Source organism: Lathyrus oleraceus, chromosome 2, assembly GCF_024323335.1.
Source record: "Lathyrus oleraceus cultivar Zhongwan6 chromosome 2, CAAS_Psat_ZW6_1.0, whole genome shotgun sequence".
Classification (NCBI taxonomy): Eukaryota; Viridiplantae; Streptophyta; class Magnoliopsida; order Fabales; family Fabaceae; genus Lathyrus; species Lathyrus oleraceus.
In genome coordinates this window covers 4,271,410-4,291,032 of record NC_066580.1, presented here as the reverse complement: position 1 = coordinate 4,291,032, position 19,623 = coordinate 4,271,410, and the positions used below count along the sequence as shown (strand labels likewise).

At 33.2% G+C, this 19,623-nt stretch overlaps 3 protein-coding genes across 7 annotated transcripts; all 3 read right to left on the bottom strand.

Annotated features, from left to right (window-relative positions):
* Positions 1–286: 286 nt before the first annotated feature.
* Positions 287–7,585, bottom strand: LOC127117522 (L10-interacting MYB domain-containing protein). Of its 4 annotated transcripts, none has more exons than XM_051047571.1 (2): positions 7,179–7,578; positions 287–1,586 (listed from the first exon to the last, which is right to left on the bottom strand). In XM_051047571.1, exon 2 carries the CDS (start codon positions 1,578–1,580, stop codon positions 756–758), a length of 825 nt encoding a protein of 274 aa, XP_050903528.1. In that variant the 5' UTR covers positions 1,581–1,586; positions 7,179–7,578; the 3' UTR covers positions 287–755. The 4 variants fall into 4 exon arrangements, 3 of the variants coding, with proteins under 3 accessions (XP_050903528.1, XP_050903527.1, XP_050903526.1); XR_007801983.1 differs by lacking the exon at positions 287–1,586 and adding an exon at positions 4,996–5,291; XM_051047570.1 differs by lacking the exon at positions 287–1,586 and adding an exon at positions 5,452–6,648 and having other exon boundaries at positions 7,429–7,585.
* On the bottom strand, positions 1,747–3,876 carry LOC127117523 (uncharacterized). Its single transcript, XM_051047572.1, has 2 exons — positions 3,474–3,876; positions 1,747–2,943 (listed from the first exon to the last, which is right to left on the bottom strand). Exon 2 carries the CDS (start codon positions 2,937–2,939, stop codon positions 1,965–1,967), a length of 975 nt encoding a protein of 324 aa, XP_050903529.1. The 5' UTR covers positions 2,940–2,943; positions 3,474–3,876; the 3' UTR covers positions 1,747–1,964.
* A 6,191-nt stretch (positions 7,586–13,776) lies between the features above and the next one.
* LOC127117521 (phytochromobilin:ferredoxin oxidoreductase, chloroplastic) lies at positions 13,777–17,142 on the bottom strand. Of its 2 annotated transcripts, none has more exons than XR_007801982.1 (8): positions 16,775–17,142; positions 15,663–15,874; positions 15,091–15,184; positions 14,824–14,955; positions 14,644–14,748; positions 14,444–14,494; positions 14,136–14,367; positions 13,777–14,045 (listed from the first exon to the last, which is right to left on the bottom strand). XR_007801982.1 is itself a non-coding variant. In XM_051047568.1 (8 exons), exons 1-8 carry the CDS (start codon positions 16,967–16,969, stop codon positions 14,038–14,040), a joined length of 966 nt encoding a protein of 321 aa, XP_050903525.1. In that variant the 5' UTR covers positions 16,970–17,142; the 3' UTR covers positions 13,777–14,037. The 2 variants fall into 2 exon arrangements, 1 of the variants encoding a protein (XP_050903525.1); XM_051047568.1 differs by having other exon boundaries at positions 14,199–14,367.
* Positions 17,143–19,623: the final 2,481 nt, after the last annotated feature.

Here is a 19,623-nt window from a genome sequence, read left to right as displayed (position 1 = left end):
TAACAGAATTGATTTATGTTTGGATACATTTATGTAAAAGTGATTGTTATCAATTAATGTTGTTTGGATGATTTTTATCAAAATTGATTTTGAATGTATAATTACCAAAATGGACATGGTTAAACACATAAATAAAAAAGACAAAATTAATAATATTTAAACATAATAAAAATTACAAATATATAATAAAATTTGAAATGCAACATAGCACTAAAATATTATTACAATACTAATTTAAATTGAAATATAGTACTAATTTATAACAATATTAAGTTTTTAACTTGTACTCTATAATTTTATTGCGAATTGAGTCGCGAACGTGATCCATCTCTAATGATGAAGCGACATTTAAAACTTGTGATTGATCTAAGTTAGGCGATATATGGTAATCATCATGGTGAATGGTTGTATTTTCATCTTCATAAAGATTAAAATCAACATCAATTTCTGCATTCCTTCTAATAAAGTTGTGAATGGTCATTGTTGCGACGACTATTTGAACCTGCGTCTGAAATTTGAACTTGGGCATACAACGCAAAATTGCAAATCTGTTCTTCCATACTCCAAAAGTTCTTTCTATTGTGCACCTTAAACTTGAGTGATAATAATTAAATACTTCATTATTATTTGCGAACCCGTTAGAACGCCTAAAATCAGGAAGGTGATAACGTTCACATCTGTAGGGACCAATGTATCCTATTGGTGTTGGATAGCCAGAATCTACCAAATAATACTTACCTATAAAAATAAATTAATCATTTAAAAGTGAAGTCAAATATTATAAAAAAAATCATTAGTAGTAATAAAAAGAACAAACCAGGAGGAGGGTGTGGAAAATTAAGGTTCACATTTGTGAGAGCTTGGTCAAAAACACGTGCATCATGGGCAGTACCTTCCCAACCGGCTAATACAAAAGTGAAACACATATTCCAATCACATACAACCATTATATTTTGTGTAGGATATCCCTTTCTTCCAATATACCTGGTTTGCTCGTTGGCATTAACTACACATGACACATGAGTACCATCAATTGCTCCTATAGCATTCTTGAAAAAAGGCCAATAACGTTGATCATTTTTTATTTTTGAATGACAATCATGAAATGTAGGATCTTCAGGTTTAATATATTTCATAGACAACTTAAGACAAGCACGAAGTACCCGATGAAAATGTCTATTAACAGTCTCCCCTGAGTGTTGAAACCTTTCTTGAATCATTCTATTACCTACCCCATGTCCAACAACAACTAAAAACATTGCAACCATTTCTTCAACTCCCATTCTTTTAGAAGACTTTAAACCATGCTCAACTAGTTTAGTGCATATCAAATTAAAAATATGTTTTTCCATTCGAAACATCTCATAACAGCGAGTGGAGTTACCTTGCAATATTTCTTGAACCCATGCATGACCGCTTAATTCACTAGTTCTACATGGTTCTTTGCATAATTGACTTACTGCGTATTCTCCAATTAGTGCAGCCACAAAACTAGCTTGTTGAAAAAATTCATCATCATCATCATCATTGCCATCTTCTTCTTCTCTATTGTTGTCCAATTGCTCATTCTGATCATTCATTTATCCCTTCATAATTATAAATAATAGCATTTAGGTGTAAGTAAATCTACATTCCATACCAGTATGAAATTAACTAGCAGTATAATTTAAGTAGATGCACCCTTCATTTCATTTCATAATTAACTAGCAGTATCTAACTAACAGTATGAAATATAGCATTTAGTAATTCCATTTCAATACTTATAAACATAGCATTTAGTAATAGAAACATAGCAAATTCATTTCAATACTTATAATTCCACTTCACCATATCATTTGGTAATTAAAAGATAGCTAATCCTAATACATAAAAAGTCTAATTACTATAAGTCCTAGTTTAAGATGATTCATAGCTTAAGATCCTAATACATAAATAAGACTAATTTTTATGAAATTTTAGATCAATTACATCTTCATAAACGACATAGGATTATTTGCTGCAAATTTAAGCCAATGCACCCTTCTATCTTCAAAACCTTTAAAGGAAACAAACATCTCCCTCGCAGGCTTGAACATCATTAGTTGGCAACATTTTGTCAACAAGTCTATATCACTTGTAATTTCATCCATGGTATGGATTGTGGCCATCACCTCACCAATAGATGTACTAGTTATAGCATCATTTCGTGCCTTACATGTTTCCGCAATCACACTAACAGCTTCAGCTATTGTTGATGAGGGAGTTATCTTTTTCTTGGTTTTCTTTTCAACACCACTAGCTCTCTTTCTCTTTTGTCCACTACTTTGGCTAGCAACCCCTTGGGAAGTATTCAAATTAATATTTGAAAAATCTTCCGTTGCTCCAATACTTACATCTTCACTATCACCCGATCCTTCTTCCATATCCAAGCCAATATTATTAGGACATGGACCTAAGTCATCAACATCGTTACCACAATCCTCATCGGGCAATATACCACTTGAAGGTGCCCAAGCATACTCACCATTAGCCACCACATCCTTGAAAAGTGTGGTTAGTTGATTAGCAAATGGAAGTCCTTTCTCTCTAAATTTTCCATATAGAGGATTTTCCAATTGTTTTTTCTCCCACCACTCGTCCGGTGCATCAAATGAATTCTTCTCACTATCCCACCCCATTCCGGTAACTTTTCCAAATAAATTAAACCATGCTCTCCATTCCTTTCTCAAGCTATCATATCTATTCTTCAATTTTGTCTTGTCATAATTTCTCCCGGATGATCCATTAAATTGAGAAACAATGTTTTTCCAACCCGTCTTGGTAAAGCTAGTTCCAATGCGCTCACCTTTCGTAACTTGATCCATACATGCTTGAATTAATATTTCGTTAACTTTAAGATCCGTCCAACTAGCTTTATATCTTTGAATTTCATCAACATGAATTTTTCTCTTTGTAGTCATAATACTATGTACACAAAGTTACAAACACACATCAACACTAACAATAATGTGTGAGTAGAAAATGATTTTAACATGATATGGCAACAAAATTTCACTCATAATACAAGTAGCAGCATTATAGGCTGCCATATGAAATTACACAAACTCATGAAGTATATCAACACTAAAGTAGCAGCACTAAAGTTGCATTGCAGGAAAAAATTAACTAGCCGTAAAAAACTAGCTCATGAAAGTATATAAGCACTATAGTATATAAACATTAGAATGTATTTGCAATATATAAATATTATAGTATAAACATTAGAATGCATTTGAACATAAACTAGTATATAAACAATAGCAGTTTGAAAACATAAGCAGTATATCAACACTATAGTTTAATATTGAACAAAATAAATTCTAAGAGGCATTTTATCAAACACTTAGAATGCATTTAGGTGAGCGGAAAAAAAAACAATTGTTTCTTCTCATATTCATATCAGTTGCAGAAGAATTACAAAATACAACCATTATAGAACAAAATTATGAGATTACCTTATTCTTGGAGTAGAATTTTTCCTTGTATTTTTGGTTGTAAGAGATGATGGTGTATATATAGACTTGAAGGTAATAAATCTTAATCAAATTTGGTTTACCAAATTCATTAATACAAAGCAAAGAGAGTAATGAAGGAATTAATACAAAGCAGAAAATTGGAAAGTAGAGAGTATGGTAGCTTGAAAATAGAAGAAACAGTTGAAAAGAAATTAAAGAGGGCAATGAAGGAAAATTGTAAGAACCAAAATATCATAAATGCAGAATTGATTCTTGTTAACCTCAAAAGTTAGGAATTGTAGCTTCTATTGGAATTGCTTCTAGGAGAGTAGAATTGATTTTGGAGAAAAAACCCAAACAAGAAAATAAGACCACTTTTAAGTTTAAAGGAATAAAACGTGAGTTTGGGGCTTCAAGAAGCCAATCCAAACATAGCCTAAAATTATAACAAAAACGATGTGAGACTCATTTTAACTAGAGTTTAATTGAAATGCACTAAATGTAAAGATATTTTATACTGTCAGTTAATCACAACCATTGATTTTTTAGAGAAGTTTGACTTTTTCTATAATCACATGTAAAGTAACCCAAACGGATAATTGTGATATATTGACAGTGTAAAATTTTTTACACTGACAGTGCATAACAATTAATCTCATTTAACTTAATCTCATTTAACTATACCTACAACTATTTTAATTTCATATTAACCCTCTAATAACTTTACTTACACTTTCAACAAATCACCTTAAATCTTAAAATGTTTAATATGAGGTTACTAGTGTGTTGTTTAATATTGCTTGTAAATATTATGCCTACGAGTCTCATTCACCTCGAAATCAAGTACATAATTCCTCCTTTCTTAAACATGATATGGTTATATTTTTCTAGTATTTTAATATTTAATTTTTATGATTTATTTCATATTATCTTATTTAGCTGATGTACAATATTTTGTTAATAAGGTAAAATTTGAAGAAAAAAATGGTTTTATTTAACAATAACTTATATGTTTGAAGTTTAAGATTATAACACTCTCAATTTTATAATGAGTTAAAAATGTGTTTTTTTAATTAAGATATGAAATATGTTAATTATAGATATTATTTAAATATTACAAATGCTACATGTTATTTTTGTAATCCTACACACTTGAACATATGATAGTATATTCACTTATTATTTAAGTATTTTGTTATCATTAAAATCCAAGGGATATGAACAAATCTTGTTCAAAGTCTCTCTAAGTGTCTCTAAGTGTTCAAAGAGTCTCTCCATCCAAGACATGTCTGGCAGTGTGGTTCGGGTATAGAGGGAACAAGTCGAACGGGTCTTCTCCAAACCCCTATGGGGAATTGGGTGTCAGGGCCTCGGGTGCCTTCTGCAGGGCCTCGGGTGCCTTTTACAGGGAGTCTGGTGCCTCATGTGCATCAATAAATGACACATGTCTTCTATAGGATGACGTAGTCGGAGATACACAACTAAAAACATTGCAACCATTTCTTCAACTCCCATTCTTTTAGAAGACTTTAAACCATGCTCAACTAGTTTAGTGCATATCAAATTAAAAATATGTTTTTCCATTCGAAACATCTCATAACAGCGAGTGGAGTTACCTTGCAATATTTCTTGAACCCATGCATGACCGCTTAATTCACTAGTTCTACATGGTTCTTTGCATAATTGACTTACTGCGTATTCTCCAATTAGTGCAGCCACAAAACTAGCTTGTTGAAAAAATTCATCATCATCATCATCATTGCCATCTTCTTCTTCTCTATTGTTGTCCAATTGCTCATTCTGATCATTCATTTATCCCTTCATAATTATAAATAATAGCATTTAGGTGTAAGTAAATCTACATTCCATACCAGTATGAAATTAACTAGCAGTATAATTTAAGTAGATGCACCCTTCATTTCATTTCATAATTAACTAGCAGTATCTAACTAACAGTATGAAATATAGCATTTAGTAATTCCATTTCAATACTTATAAACATAGCATTTAGTAATAGAAACATAGCAAATTCATTTCAATACTTATAATTCCACTTCACCATATCATTTGGTAATTAAAAGATAGCTAATCCTAATACATAAAAAGTCTAATTACTATAAGTCCTAGTTTAAGATGATTCATAGCTTAAGATCCTAATACATAAATAAGACTAATTTTTATGAAATTTTAGATCAATTACATCTTCATAAACGACATAGGATTATTTGCTGCAAATTTAAGCCAATGCACCCTTCTATCTTCAAAACCTTTAAAGGAAACAAACATCTCCCTCGCAGGCTTGAACATCATTAGTTGGCAACATTTTGTCAACAAGTCTATATCACTTGTAATTTCATCCATGGTATGGAGTGTGGCCATCACCTCACCAATAGATGTACTAGTTATAGCATCATTTCGTGCCTTACATGTTTCCGCAATCACACTAACAGCTTCAGCTATTGTTGATGAGGGAGTTATCTTTTTCTTGGTTTTCTTTTCAACACCACTAGCTCTCTTTCTCTTTTGTCCACTACTTTGGCTAGCAACCCCTTGGGAAGTATTCAAATTAATATTTGAAAAATCTTCCGTTGCTCCAATACTTACATCTTCACTATCACCCGATCCTTCTTCCATATCCAAGCCAATATTATTAGGACATGGACCTAAGTCATCAACATCGTTACCACAATCCTCATCGGGCAATATACCACTTGAAGGTGCCCAAGCATACTCACCATTAGCCACCACATCCTTGAAAAGTGTGGTTAGTTGATTAGCAAATGGAAGTCCTTTCTCTCTAAATTTTCCATATAGAGGATTTTCCAATTGTTTTTTCTCCCACCACTCGTCCGGTGCATCAAATGAATTCTTCTCACTATCCCACCCCATTCCGGTAACTTTTCCAAATAAATTAAACCATGCTCTCCATTCCTTTCTCAAGCTATCATATCTATTCTTCAATTTTGTCTTGTCATAATTTCTCCCGGATGATCCATTAAATTGAGAAACAATGTTTTTCCAACCCGTCTTGGTAAAGCTAGTTCCAATGCGCTCACCTTTCGTAACTTGATCCATACATGCTTGAATGAATATTTCGTTAACTTTAAGATCCGTCCAACTAGCTTTATATCTTTGAATTTCATCAACATGAATTTTTCTCTTTGTAGTCATAATACTATGTACACAAAGTTACAAACACACATCAACACTAACAATAATGTGTGAGTAGAAAATGATTTTAACATGATATGGCAACAAAATTTCACTCATAATACAAGTAGCAGCATTATAGGCTGCCATATGAAATTACACAAACTCATGAAGTATATCAACACTAAAGTAGCAGCACTAAAGTTGCATTGCAGGAAAAAATTAACTAGCCGTAAAAAACTAGCTCATGAAAGTATATAAGCACTATAGTATATAAACATTAGAATGTATTTGCAATATATAAATATTATAGTATAAACATTAGAATGCATTTGAACATAAACTAGTATATAAACAATAGCAGTTTGAAAACATAAGCAGTATATCAACACTATAGTTTAATATTGAACAAAATAAATTTTAAGAGGCATTTTATCAAACACTTAGAATGCATTTAGGTGAGCGGAAAAAAAAACAATTGTTTCTTCTCATATTCATATCAGTTGCAGAAGAATTACAAAATACAACCATTATAGAACAAAATTATGAGATTACCTTATTCTTGGAGTAGAATTTTTCCTTGTATTTTTGGTTGTAAGAGATGATGGTGTATATATAGACTTGAAGGTAATAAATCTTAATCAAATTTGGTTTACCAAATTCATTAATACAAAGCAGAAAATTGGAAAGTAGAGAGTATGGTAGCTTGAAAATAGAAGAAACGGTTGAAAAGAAATTAAAGAGGGCAATGAAGGAAAATTGTAAGAACCAAAATATCATAAATGCAGAATTGATTCTTGCTAACCTCAAAAGCTAGGAATTGTAGCTTCTATTGGAATTGCTTCTAGGAGAGTAGAATTGATTTTGGAGAAAAAACCCAAACAAGAAAATAAGACCACTTTTAAGTTTAAAGGAATAAAACGTGAGTTTGGGGCTTCAAGAAGCCAATCCAAACATAGCCTAAAATTATAACAAAAACGATGTGAGACTCATTTTAACTAGAGTTTAATTGAAATGCACTAAGTGTAAAGATATTTTATACTGTCAGTTAATCACAACCATTGATTTTTTAGAGAAGTTTGACTTTTTCTATAATCACATGTAAAGTAACCCAAACGGATAATTGTGATATATTGACAGTGTAAAATTTTTTACACTGACAGTGCATAACAATTAATCTCATTTAACTTAATCTCATTTAACTATACCTACAACTATTTTAATTTCATATTAACCCTCTAATAACTTTACTTACACTTTCAACAAATCACCTTAAATCTTAAAATGTTTAATATGAGGTTACTAGTGTGTTGTTTAATATTGCTTGTAAATATTATGCCTACGAGTCTCATTCACCTCGAAATCAAGTACATAATTCCTCCTTTCTTAAACATGATATGGTTATATTTTTCTAGTATTTTAATATTTAATTTTTATGATTTATTTCATATTATCTTATTTAGCTGATGTACAATATTTTGTTAATAAGGTAAAATTTGAAGAAAAAAATGGTTTTATTTAACAATAACTTATATGTTTGAAGTTTAAGATTATAACACTCTCAATTTTATAATGAGTTAAAAATTTGTTTTTTTAATTAAGATATGAAATATGTTAATTATAGATATTATTTAAATATTACAAATGCTACATGTTATTTTTGTAATCCTACACACTTGAACATATGATAGTATATTCACTTATTATTTAAGTATTTTGTTATCATTAAAATCCAAGGGATATGAACAAATCTTGTTCAAAGTCTCTCTAAGTGTCTCTAAGTGTTCAAAGAGTCTCTCCATCCAAGACATGTCTGGCAGTGTGGTTCGGGTATAGAGGGAACAAGTCGAACGGGTCTTCTCCAAACCCCTATGGGGAATTGGGTGTCAGGGCCTCGGGTGCCTTCTGCAGGGCCTCGGGTGCCTTTTACAGGGAGTCTGGTGCCTCATGTGCATCAATAAATGACACATGTCTTCTACAGGATGACGTAGTCGGAGATGCACAAGCCATAGATGTCGACCCCCTAGAAGCAACGATCGAGCTAGATGCAACAATCGGGCTAGAAGCAACGACCGAGCTATAACCAATAGGTGCTTGGGAGGCTTGGGATCTTTCCCTTTAAACTGATGCATGTTGCACAACTTTGTCGTGCCTTAATCTATCTTTCATATCAGCCATAATGCCTAAAACAAAAACACATAACCATTATACAGATGAAATATATTAGATCAAGCAAAAAAATTAAAGACAAACAACTTCTGGAGATGTATCTTCGGTTTTTGGAAATACGTTGTGATTTTACAAATATGTGTCTCCGTAAAGTTCTACAACTCAGAAGTCGTCCATGGCAGACATAGATCCGACCCAACAGCCAAAACAATGCATTTTTTCAATAGAAGAATCCATCAGACAGATTGTTAATGTAAATTAGCTATCTAAACTACCTATTACATAACCTAATGTTGAATGTCTACTTATGTTGGTGGAAAATAAAAAATAAAATAAAAAATAAAAAACTTACCAAATGTGACAGGAGTTTGATGTTGAATGAGCTATTTGATCATTTTTATGTTGATGGAAGAAGATTTGGAAGTGCCTTGAATGATTTTGAGTGAATGTTGAGAGGTTTTGGGAGATGAGAGTTGCAGGGCTTGAGAGTATTATGAGAAGTGAGGAATGAGAAAGGGTTATGACACCCTTTTGATTAAATATCGTCTGGAAGTGCATCTTCGTAAGTTGGAAAGGTGCAATCTGGATGTTGAAAGTTTACGAAGATGCATCCCTATAAAAAATTTAATGCAACCTAAGGCCTGAATCACACCGCTGAATTTGAAACGTTGTGCTTTGTGTGTGTCTGAAGATATATCTCCAAAATCTGGAAATATTTTAGATTTTCCATAGGATATGGTAGCAATCCATAGAGAGCCTTTAGCAATTCCCTTATTTCATTGATGGCCCAAAGAGAACACATTGGATTCTAAAGTTCTACGTTACATTGACCTCTATGAGAATTCTTCCTGCCACACCCCAAGTTATACCTGACACCCCACGATACTTTTATATTGCCCAAACTATCCCTAACTGAAAATTGAATGAAAATTTCAAACGAAATTTCCGGTAGTTATAACAAAATTTTCGATAAAGCTCAAAACTTTTGGCTGTTCATTTTAAATTTCTGGTATACCAGATATTTCAAAATTTCCGATTTGTTTGATTAAATTTCGGAAATTCAAAATTTACATGTGGTTACCAGAAATTTCAACCTAAATGAAATTTCCGGTAGTGTTATTTTTTTTATTTTTTGGACGTTCAGGATTTTGCCGATAATTTTGAATGGTTGTGATTTCACCGACAATTTTGTGTGGTCTAGAGTAAATGCAAAGTTATATAAATAGGGGGTCACATGTTTGATAAAAACATCTCAAAAAATGCATATTCCTCAATTTTTGGTTAAGGCAGAAGTGTACTTTAACGGAGCTTCACCTCCCGTAGAGTTCCAGCTTCCGGATGGCACCACATCTCTCACCAGCCTGATGTCCAAGTTGAATGAATTATTGTCTGATACTTAAACTAGAAAGGTGAGAAAGATCGAGTTTCGTGAAGATTGGATTGATACTTACGGAATGGTGAAATACAACCTTATTGAGTTTAAGACTAACGAAGATGTGAAGGAAATATGGAGATCATTTCGCCATAGGATGACAAAGGGGCCGATCGAGTTAGATTATATGCTTTCAAGATATGTTGATGACATAATGGCGACGCTGAAACATCCAGAATTATCTGACGGTGTTTAGGTTTTTCTTATCAATTGTTGTTTTCTTAAGTTATGTTTAGGTTAATGTTGATGTTGCATCTGTATTTCAGTTAATGTTGATATTTAAGTTATGTCATCAAAAATATTATATAATAAAAAGTTATGATGAAAAAGTCTGAATAGTATACAATAATACATAATATATCAAATCCATGATATACAAAAGATGTTTAAATAGGCCCCACACGGGCTATGTCTACAGCCTGAGATAATCCAGTATAAACCTCCTCATCTGGGTTTACCAAACCCATAAGGTTATCCATAATAACTGCAATCATCTGGAGGCATTGTTGGGCATCAGTATCAGTTGTAGGATGCGACGACACGTCATTAACAGGTACCCTAGCACCAGAAGGCCCCGAATCAACAGTAGGTGGGATGATGTGAGGGTATGATACATTGAGGTACCATTTTAAGTAACCATCCTCACACTGCAACGAGTGTTGAACCCTAACTGACTGATCTCGAATGGCACGACTAGAGCTGATGAAGTTACTCTGAAACCACCAATCAATATTCGCAGATGGTATATCTGGAACTGGTCGTGGGATAGTCTAAACATAACCATGTCGTTGCAGTCACCTCTAGGGCAAGTGTTTAGCAACCATGGTCTCCTACCGCATATAACCTGAATATAATGATGACTCCTCGAACTCACGGTGGACTCTATGATCAGTGTATGGTGTCCATATGACATCATCTATAGTCAGCGCATCGAGCCTCCTCCTGTACTCAGCAACACCATCGTGATGTGTCTGTCTGGCCTTCCATCTCTTCGCCCGTGGAGACCCCACTATGAAATCTTGTACCCTCCAATTATAGGTGTTAGGGAAATGCTTGTATATCCAGCAGTGATGTCAAAACAGAAACACAACACATAATAAATAAGAAATGATATTCGTAACAATTAAATAAGAAATCAACAATAACTAATAATTTCAAGTATATATGTAACAGACTCAAATAGCCAGCAAGTTGTTTGGTCTCAAAGATCGTCGCCACTCAAAGAGTTGTATACATAAGTGTCAATGCAGCACACCCCTAGGCCCAACTGGTGTCCTCGAGCCTACTAAAAAAGCACACGTATCAGGTATCAATATAAACACCAGACTTGTCCACAAAGAAAATACATGCTACTATATGTAGCATGTACACCCTAGCGGTAGCCTCATAACTCCCAGCCGCTACAAGCTCGTCGTACATCTTTCGAAGCCAATACATACAAAGATGCGGCCCCTATTGACGCCAAACTACTCCTGCACAGCTGCATCAGACACTCACAAATCTCGTGCAACAATCTGACATGCAAGGGACATGCTAAGTACGGGAGTCGTCCAGAATCCACCGATGGGAAGATGGAACAATGAGGAGACATCATCCAGAGTGATAGTCATCTCCCCAAATGGAAGATGAAATGAAGATGTCTTCTTGTGCCATCTCTCAGCAAAAGCACTAAGTAGTGGAGCGTCAAGCATGGTGAGGGAGCAGTGGCCAAAATTGAGCAGGTGGAAGTCTTGTATAATCCGGCTGACCTACTCAGGCATCAGAATCTTCGGGAAGTATTTCATCTTCGATCCGTGTGATGTCACCTTCGGTGTGGAACGCTCTTGTGACAAACAAATATAAACAAATTAACATTTAGCTTTCATGGCGCAATAATAAACAAATTAGAGTTAAACATAAAATACATATACCTCTCTCTGCCATACTCGTAACGTCACATGGTCAGCATACTCGGTAAGCATTACCCGGTCAATGGGTCCTCCAGAGAATCCTCCATCGGTGTGCACAGAGGGCTTGGTCAAAGGATTTGTAACCTCCGTGTCAGCAATAATAGATGGGACTAAATCAGCAACATCAGCATCTGGCTAGACCACCTGAGCAACCTCCTTCAAACCAGCCTCCACAACAACAACAATTGAATATGCAACATCATCAACCACTGGATAAACCACTGAATCAGTCACTTCATCGGCAACAGCAGCATCTGGCACCACCTCATCTTTAGGCTGCTCTACTAATTGTACCCCATTCGACGTTGAGTGCTACGAGGTTCCCGGAACTGACTCTGCTCAACCAACAGCTTCCGATGTGAACCGATTGGGACCACTCGTCCAATTCGTATTTGGGAAGACTCAACGTCAATACCCCTGGCAGCCCTAGTTTGTCCTACTGCTCGATCAACAGCTGTCCCTGCAATAGTATCGTCTCTGGCTCTGTATTTCACTGCAAAAGAAGGAAAAATTATATATTAGCAGCTACCGGAAATTTCATAATTTTCGATATAAAACAAAGTTTTGGTACATACCGAAATTTTAAATTTTCCGATATAAATTTCAATGGTATATATACCGGAAATTTTAGAATTTCCGGTACAAAACCAGGTTTTTGTAACTATCGAAAATTACGAAATTTTTGATATATTCAATGAGATTTTGTATTGAAAATATTGAAATTTCCGATATATTTCATGAAAATATTTGAAATTTCTGATATAAAATATCAAAAATTTTGAAAAACTCGGTTAATTATTCATTGTTTTTGAAATTTTTGGTACTTGTTCCAAATTTTCGATATTGCCCCAACAATTTCAAATATGCGCGTCTGCACTATAAATTTTGAAAATTTTAAAAATAATTTTACAAAAACAGTATCTGTCTTTTCATACACGGTAAAGAGATGTTAGATCTAAGTGGGGATGCCAAATTAAATACCCAACTTCTCGGAAGGGAATTCTTATTTCTAGGTACACTATTTTCATTACTTTCAAATTATGTACTCATATTTGTCACCATGGTAAACAAATAGATTTCCTTGTGTAGGAAACTTTTAAAATGAATTTTACTTTTCTTAAGCCAATATTAGAAACATTCTAAAATATATATTTACAACTTTTCATTAGAAAAAATCACGAGATGTTCATCATATACTCTATGTCGCATTCACAATGACCCATTAAAAATGTTCAAAATGATTGATTATTTTAGGGTAGAAAAAATTTCTTTGTATTTTTAAAAATAGATTTTATAAAATTGTTTTTCAAAATATTACAATTTTTTTATATTTATTTTTTATAAATTGAAAGACTATTTTTTATATCCTAAAACATAATCATAATATAGTCTATTTGAACATAAATATATCTCAAAAATAATTTTTATAAAAATCTATTTAAAATAATTTCAAGATTAAGTGATTATTAAAATCTTGATATCTAAAAAAGAAATTTAATAAAATAATAATAAATCTAAAATGACATTTAAAAATAACTATTTAAACTAAATTTATCTTATACTAGAAAAATTATTTTTTTTAAAAGCCAAAACAAACCGGCTCTTAATCAAGCAAATGCGATATCGATAAATATTCAATTACAAAATGATCAATAGAACCTTGACAAATTAACATTCCAAATCCATAATCCCATTGTAGGTAAAAAAAATTATTGGATTCAACCATGTTGGTAATTGCTATGATCAATTCATCAATTGATTCAACCAATCATTCATTTTGGATACAATTTGCTGCAAAAACCCAACATTTGCTTGCAGAACAAGTCAACGAAATTTAACCAGTTCGAGTGCAAAGCTCCAATATTCATTGACCTAAAATATTCCAAAGATTACATGTTAGCCACATTAAAACTCCGAAGATCGCTTGTAATGTTACTTTTTCTGTTTTTTTGGGTTAGTTACCGGAATGACAGGTGTCACTTGCTGATTGGACTTGGTAGTTATTCTGTTTTGGTTAGTACTTACCAAGGAAATTTCCTGTGGCATCCCACGGACGATTTTCAAAAGACTTTCCAACAACACCGCCTTTCTTATTTAAGGTTCCTTCCTCGTCAAGGTAGTGCGAAAAATAGTCGTTAAATGTTTTGCTTCCTAGTTCATCGACTCCATTAAAGAGAAAGCTTCTTAATAAATCCTATAGTACAAAACAAAAAGTGAGGATCTCTAGTACTAGATTGTACAGAAACAAAATTGACCTCAAATTCGTCTACCTTTGCAAGTGTATCCCCGATCAGCTTCTTCAAAACACCGTGTCCCGGATCCTACTTTCAAAATATTTATGCAAACAAGAAAATTTCGAAACAATTCAAAATTAAAAAACAGACAAACACGCGTGTTTCTCATGACTAGATTGATCACCAATCATATGACTGCGAAATAGACAAAAGTTTAAGATATGAATCCAAACTACCTTTTCGGTTCTCCATGCCAGATATCTATGTTGTGCTTCAAGATTGCGGGAAATTTGATATTCATCTGTCTCTTCTACTGCCGTGTCTATCAATTCCAACCATACCTGACGTTCGATTGTTTTAGAGTTTACTAAACATATTAGAAAACTATGAATTTCCATGGTCGAAGGAATCGATACCTTGTAATAATCTCTAAAAGCCGAGTACAGAATATCATACTTTTGCGGGCTTGAAGTAAACCTTGTCCAAATGACAATCGGTGAAAAAAATTTAATAGATTCACTTGTGAGCTTCCCTCCCCATGGAAAATGCTGCATGAAGTCTATGTTAAGTCAACACGCTAAGTCCTTTGAGAGAGAACTACCTTAGTTAATATAAAAACACGCGTGTATACGACGGTGTATGCATGAGGCCGTTAAAGAAGTAATGAAAATATTTTCGGTTACCTCAGCATATTTCAAGCCAAGAGGAATTAAGCTTTTGAAGTACTTTTCCTTGTAATCGTCGTGATTGATGATATCATGCAAGGGGTTAAGGTCCCTGACAACATTAACACGAGTTTAGTGCACTATATTACATATAGCACACTGTTTTTAATGTTTGAACTAAGATATACGTCGACCAGAGCCGTCTTTGAGGGCGTGCAAGACGCACTACCGCATAGGGTCCAAAATTTGTCACGGTTAAACCATGGCATAAGACGGCCTCATAAAATGTTTGTCACAGTTAAACTCTAGTTAAATAGGATCTCTATTTGTTTTGTCATGATTAAACTGCGATTAATCCACACACAGGATCTCCAAAAACTTGAGATGGCTCTGATTCCGAGATATACAAGATACTATAACATACTGTAAAGCTATTAGAAGATATTGAACTAAAGTTTCAAGGTCCTCTATTCTCAAAGTTACAAAGGTAATTCATGTTGCTAGACTTATCCCATTTTAACCGAAATAATCAAGAGGAATACAATTTATACGAATGGATTGCCATAGCTAGGGAGAAGATGCTAACTTACAAGACAATGATATTTGTTTTAGCGGACGTGAAAAAGTTGGCACAAAATATGGGGACATCATACTCAGCTTTTGGAAAGACAGCAAAGTCCAAAACCTGCATTTTTTCTGTCTCGATGATCAAACTACGCAGAAGCCTAATCTTGGCAGCTTCAAATGATAGCATGTTAAGCGCTCCTTTACCATCCGTAGAATTCATTGAATTATACTTTTCCTAACAAGAAAACGTAAGAAAATGTAAATTGAAGCCGAGGATAAGGAAGCGCCATGAGCCAAAAAAAATTGCAACTAAGAAAGTGCAAAACAATAAAATGATTCAATTAAGCTAAATTTGAAGTAATACTATGGAAAAAAAGTATAAATGAAATTGCATATTAAGCAACTTAATAACAAGAAAAACACAAAAGCTAAAAGTTCAGGCTAAAACTGAATCCAAGGTAAAGTTATTTAAGATTGGATACATTCATGTAAAAAATAAGTTGAACAATAAATTTCAGCATTAAAATCACATTTAAACTCAAAAGCTACAAATCCTAAGTTTAACTAGAACCAATTCTGGAGACAAAATCAATTCTACTTCAAAGAAACCAAACATTGCCAAAATCAATTCTCCACATCTAGAATCACTTTTACCTCTTCCAAAAGTGGAAACAACTAGCTAATGTTCCCAAACATGATTGTATTCTCAGAAGCAGAAGCTTGAAGAGTGAAACACAGGAGCATATAATCACTAGGACACTAAATGTCAAATAATTATAACAAATTTTCTATATCAAAAAACACAAAAAAAAATCACTTTTTTTATAAGCTATAACAAACAGGCCCTAAATAGTATCAAAATTTTATTAAAAAATCTCTTATATAAGTCTTATAATTTTCATAACTGAAAAAGTAACAGCTTATTTTAACTGAGAAGCTCATGCAATCACACTAGACAGTAGACATTAACCAAACAGAACCTATAAAAACAATTAACTGCAAAAAATTCACATTTGCTTAGATTTGAATGTCACAAACAAACCATAACTCATTACAAATAGAATGAAACAAACTAACCCTAATCAATTTGCAATAAAGTAACACATAAGAGAGAGAAAAGTGAGAAAATGGAAACCTGTAAAGGAGAAGGGAGCAAGTGAGTATGGAGATTGGTTTCATCTAAAGCAAAATCAACAAATTTGTGATAAGGTACAGAAAAGCAGGTTTGTAAGCAGCAATTTCTTCTCTTTAACGGTAGAACTGTGTGTTTCAAAGAAAAGCTTGAAGAAGATGAAGATGAGAAGGAAAAGGAGGAACCACCAAAACCCATTGAGCTTCTTCTTCTTCTTCTTTTCAACTCACTTAGTAATTACTTAACTAAACCCCTTGCATTGTTTCTTCCATTTGTGTCTGTAAATTTACAGTTTACTGAGAAATTCAGCAAACAAGACAAGGCACACGTGTTACACACTGCACCTCACCTCTTCATTGTTATTTTTGGGTGTTCGGTTCTGTTTTTTTTTTCATAGACAGTATGAAAACATTGGTCCAAGGACTTTGGGCCTTAATCATATGGCCCAAGTTAATTGATATTTTTGTTCTATATCTACGAGAATTCTTCCTACAAAAATTTTGGTACAAATCAAAAAATTTGGTAGTGTAGGTAAAAAATCTGATAGTACAAATAAAATTGTAGTTTGTGTAAAAAACGTTTGTGGGTTGGTTGATTTTAAATAATAGTATTAGATCATATTTTAGCGGTTAAACATATGCATGTATGTCCGTATGATGGAGACTTAAGTGTTGTTTGTATTCAGGTTAAGCGGACCTGACCATCCTTTTATGAAAAAAATTAATGGATGTATCAGGGCAAAAATTAGTTTGATGGGTGAAATAGATTTTAATTTGAAAAGAATTTAGTTTTTTAGTTTTTTTTTATTATTTTAATAAATCCTACTAAATAAAAAAATAAAAAGGTATTTTTGTAGTTTTATATTTTTATAACTAAAATAAATAATCTAAATTAAAACTTAATACAACTAAGTTAATTAATCAAAATTATACAATGACCTAAGAATTATTTATTTTTTGTATTTTTAATGACCAAAAATAAAATTAATCTAATTAAAAAAACCTAAAAAAAATAATCTAAATTAAACTTGTCTAATTAATATTAACCTAATTAAAATCAACCTAAATAAAATTAATTAAAAAAGTTTAACTAAAAAAAACTAAACTAAGTGAAAAAACTAAAACTAATAAAACAAAAATAAATATCCAAGTAAATGAACTAAAATTAGTAAATATTAATTAATTAAAAAACTAAAAAGAAATGGGTGTGAACTGTGTTGGGCTAGTAAAAATAGGGGCTTATGAAAAGCAAATAGGCTAAGCCCAAACAAGAGAAAGGCTCGTGCGCCTAGTCAATTGGTCAGAGGAGAGTCAATCTATAGCCTTTGATCAGGGACGTCTGATCAGTTGATCATTAGGGATTCAATTGAATCAAAGATTTGTATGGGGTGTCAACGGTAAGCTTGAATGGGGATTCATGCATAAGAGTACCAGGGTTAACCCTAAAGTATGCTAGTCTTAAGACCAAGAGAGAGACATTTGACGTTCATCAGACGCGTGGAAGGAAATGTACTTAAACGGTCCCCCACGTTGATGCCCCTCATTTTCCAACTTTATTTTCGTCTCTTCTATCATTCTTCTTACCCCTCTCTATATATATACCTTTCATATATGTCTTCTCTCTAGATGGATCACCGAGCGTAAATCACTTTTGTCGGTTAGTCCACCACGCTTCACCCAACTACCACTACTAGGGCCACCACCTTCAAACAAAACCTAACGCTAAGAATCCTAGGTAGACATTTAGAACTCTAACCCTAAGTCAGCCATAACACTAACAACTTATGAATCCTAAGATAAACCCTAACCTACAACCATCCCTTATGCCACCGTGCACCACCGTCAACCACCGCCTAAAATCCTAAGTTACCCAGAGACCTTCATATTTTCGTCATGTTCAGCATGATGAAGATGAACATTCATTTTCTTCCTTCGGCCAAACCCTAGGTCAACCTAAAAACCTACCTAAATTACTTCAAATCACATCAACCATACCCTAAATAATAGATCGTAAGCTCTTAAACAATAATTCGGCCTCAAAACACTCACATCAAACCAAAATATACAAACTTCAACCCCTTAAATCACCTCTGCTTTACCCTAACCAAACTCAAACTAAACCCAAAATATCCATAAATTAATTTATACCATCATATAAATGCAAACCACACAAGAAAATATGCATACATGCATCAAATACCAAGACCTTAACTCTCAAAAAGTTAAATCAAACAAGTAATTCATACAGGTAAAAGAGAAACAAAAAGGCAACCAACCGGACCGGTTGTGAATCTTATCTGCATAAGTCTCCCTCTCTTTTCTTTCTCCTTCATTTTCTTTCCTTTTTCTTTCTTTTTTGTATCTCTGACTTCCTCTCTTTTTTCTTTTGCCGCGAGGTCACTATGGAGCTTTGATAGAGACTTTTTATGGTCAAAGCAAAGTTTGTCTTCAAGGTGAAGATAACTTGTTAGGTTTGGGTTAGTATGGTTGTTCTTCAATATGAAAAGCAACAACTTTAGAATTTTTTGTGTAAAATCGTTTATGTTCTCGATGAAACTCAGACGCTTTTATAGGTTTAAAGAATTAGGTCAGAATTAAGTGGGAATGATTGATTTAAGAAGTTTGTGATTCAAATTTGTAACTTTGTCAATTTTGAAATGTAACAGCAACTATATGAATAAGAGATGATTTTCTTCTTCCTTTGGCTTTGATCCACTGATGGAAATTTCTTACGCGTTTTTTATGTTTGTGTGATATGGTTAGATTCATGGTTGACTCTGATTACAAGAAAAAATGGATAATAAAAATAAAGATAGTAATAATAAAAATAATAATAATGCTAATAATAATAGC

What these genes read in the sequence shown, in the direction of transcription:
- LOC127117523 (XM_051047572.1), bottom strand. Translation starts at nt 2,939, where the DNA reads ATGACTACAAAGAGAAAAATTCATGTTGATGAAATTCAAAGATATAAA.
- LOC127117522 (XM_051047570.1), bottom strand. Translation starts at nt 6,644, where the DNA reads ATGACTACAAAGAGAAAAATTCATGTTGATGAAATTCAAAGATATAAA.
- LOC127117521 (XM_051047568.1), bottom strand. Translation starts at nt 16,969, where the DNA reads ATGGGTTTTGGTGGTTCCTCCTTTTCCTTCTCATCTTCATCTTCTTCA. An exon ending in TGCTCCCTTCTCCTTTACAG is followed by an intron (nt 15,875 to 16,774) that starts GTTTCCATTTTC and finishes TTTTCTTGTTAG; the next exon opens with GAAAAGTATAATTCAATGAA. An exon ending in CTTTTAGAGATTATTACAAG is followed by an intron (nt 14,749 to 14,823) that starts GTATCGATTCCT and finishes ATCGAACGTCAG; the next exon opens with GTATGGTTGGAATTGATAGA.